Here is a 2,509-nt window from a genome sequence, read left to right as displayed (position 1 = left end):
GCTCTGTAAGCTCTTCCTTTGTTTTATCAACTTCAGATAATTGGATATAAATTTGGTTTCTTTCTCCTTCTAAGGTTTTTAAAGAAGCCCATAACTTAGCAGTATGAATCAGTTTCTTCAAAGCTCCTTTTGGAGGATTATCTAAGTAAGCACCATCTTCCGATTCATTGTTCATTTCTAATTCCAAGTTATCATCATCCGTCATGTCTTCTCCAAGCGTAGCAGTCGGATCTTTCATCTTTAGCAAGCGTTCAGCCAGAGTCCTGATGTGATTTTCTTTATCATTTAAAACTTGTTCTGCGTGTACTTTGGAGTCTTCAAATGTTCTTTTCTGTTTAACAAGTTCACGCACTTGTTCTTTCCATACTTCAGCTTCTTGCAAAAACTGTTTCTGGTTTTCCTCAAGTTGAGAATTTTCATTCAAAGCATCTTGTATTTCTATCTGCAGTCGTTCTTCATTCATCTGAAATCTCTTGAAGGTCATTTTGGCTTCAGCTACTTGTGATTTGAGGGGTTTTGACTCATCTTTTAGCGACTGTATCCTTTTGGAAGTATCTGCCATCAATTCATTTTGTTCAGAATGTTTATATTTCTCTTCTTTTAACTCTTTTGCTAGACAGAGTATATCATGCTGAAGTTCAGAATTGAACCTGTTCAGCTTTTCACAGGTTGCCTCCAAACTTTGTGCTTCTGTTGTCTCTTTCTCAAAGCTGGCATCCTTTAAAGAAGACTCTACTTCATAGCCTTCATACTCTTTTTGAGCAAGGCTAAATTTTTCAAGTAGTTTACATTTTTCTTCAATTAGTCCAGAAAGTGCCACAGCAAACTTTTTCTCTCTTCTCACATAAAGCCGACTCGTAACTGATCTAAAACTTCTTCACAAGAAGAGAACAGCAAAAAATCCCACAACAGCTGGCCATATCACTAATTCCCACGGAAAATCATAAGGATGAGAATCTGGTCTCATACCTTCAGGCAGTCCTGCCACAACCCTGGGCAGCAACTCCAAGACTAGCCCCAAGTACGGCTGAGGGTTAGTCCTAGGCTCCTCCATAGCACCATAGTTGCTGTGGCGGTCGCTGCACTAACCCCGGCCACAACAAGTGGCGGAGAAGACGCAGCATTCCCTCTGGAACCCGAATTCCCAACGGGCAACCGGAGCGTACCACTGCGGAGCCGGCTGCGGGGGGAGCTAGGGGACTTGGGCAGCCATAGGCCTCACAGACCCACATTGTCCACCCCGGTCCCCTTGTTACACTTTACATCCTGAGGAAGCGCTAAAACCTATATTTTAAAACAACACCACATGGAGAGAAAGACTTAGGTGACCCAGCATCCCAGCTATGCTCGTCCCAAGCTGACACCCTAGCTAAATGTATCCTTGTGCATGACCCCAGGTGAGGCTAGCAGAAGAACCTCCCAGCTGACAGAATGATAAGGAATAACAAATCACTGTTTCAAGTCACTAAACTTTGGGGTCATTTGTTATGCAGCAGTAGCTAGATGAAATACCTGCCCCTTTATCACTTTGGTGCTTCAGTATCTGTGGTCTGAAATCATTAATTTGGGTGTTTGACTAAGATTATGCCTCATGGTAAATTCTGATAGGTAATTTTATAGCTAAAATACAAATTTTCTGATTGACCTTTGCTTCACTGAAGAGATATTTATTTAGCTCCTCCCAAATGAGACAGATTATGCTTTTTAGATTAACTTCTTCCAGGAAATGGCTCACCTTTGCCTAGCATGATCCTCAACTGTCCCATGTACAACTGAAAAACACTAATCTCATCCCCAGAAGATCCAGGGCACTTAGAACAGTGCTGGCACATAGAGAGTGATTCTCTTACCTGTTCATCAAACTTACCTGCTCTGTGTCCATTTCTGAAACACTGGCACTCCTTCAACACGGATGATGCCTTGCCCTGCAATGAGCCATCATCTTCCGCCCATGCACATACCTTCAAGTCATCTGGAAAGCTCGCTCCTGCAGCGATGGGTATCCCAACCAGGTTACAAATCAGTGCCAGGACCAGGTTGATGCATATCCTCTGGACAGTCATCTTGGAAAGGTGAATGCTAGCCACCATGTCCAGCAAATCATTTCTGATGAGGACGACGTTGACTGCCTCGATGGCCACATCAGTGCTGGTGCCAATGGCAATGCCCACGTCTGCCTGGGCCAAGGCCGGGGAAGCATCGACCCCATTCCCCACCATGGCAACTTTCTTCCCTTCGTTCTGGAGCTCCTGAACCTTGGCCACGTTGTGCAAAGGCAACACCTCTGCAAAGACTTTGTTGATGACAACTTGGGTGGCAATGGCTCTGGCTGTCTTCTGTTGTCCCCCGTGATCAGAACCATGTCCACACCCATGCTTTGCAGCGTGTGCACAGCCAGGGCGGCCTCCTGCTTGACAGCTTCTGTGATAGAGATCATCTTACAGAGCATACCTTGACAAATTGCAGAAGTACCCGCTCCCTTCGCCAGCCACCATCTTCTGCCCGGATA

General features: G+C 45.0%; 1 protein-coding gene and 1 pseudogene across 1 annotated transcript in view; both read right to left on the bottom strand.

Annotated features, from left to right (window-relative positions):
• The window catches only part of CTAGE1 (cutaneous T-cell lymphoma-associated antigen 1), a 10,060-nt gene extending 8,970 nt beyond the window's left edge, over window positions 1–1,090 (bottom strand). Inside the window, 1 exon segment of the mRNA XM_011957813.1 lies at window positions 3–1,090. Within this exon segment, the coding sequence (XP_011813203.1) occupies window positions 3–1,054 (1,052 nt within the window). The 5' untranslated portion in view covers window positions 1,055–1,090.
• A 128-nt stretch (window positions 1,091–1,218) lies between these two features.
• Window positions 1,219–2,437, bottom strand: LOC105523088 (annotated as a pseudogene).
• Window positions 2,438–2,509: the final 72 nt, after the last annotated feature.

This window comes from Colobus angolensis, unplaced genomic scaffold, assembly GCF_000951035.1.
Source record: "Colobus angolensis palliatus isolate OR3802 unplaced genomic scaffold, Cang.pa_1.0 Scaffold45, whole genome shotgun sequence".
Taxonomy (NCBI): domain Eukaryota; kingdom Metazoa; phylum Chordata; class Mammalia; order Primates; family Cercopithecidae; genus Colobus; species Colobus angolensis.
Note: the sequence above shows the minus strand (reverse complement) of the source record. Positions and strands in the feature narration are given on the sequence as shown.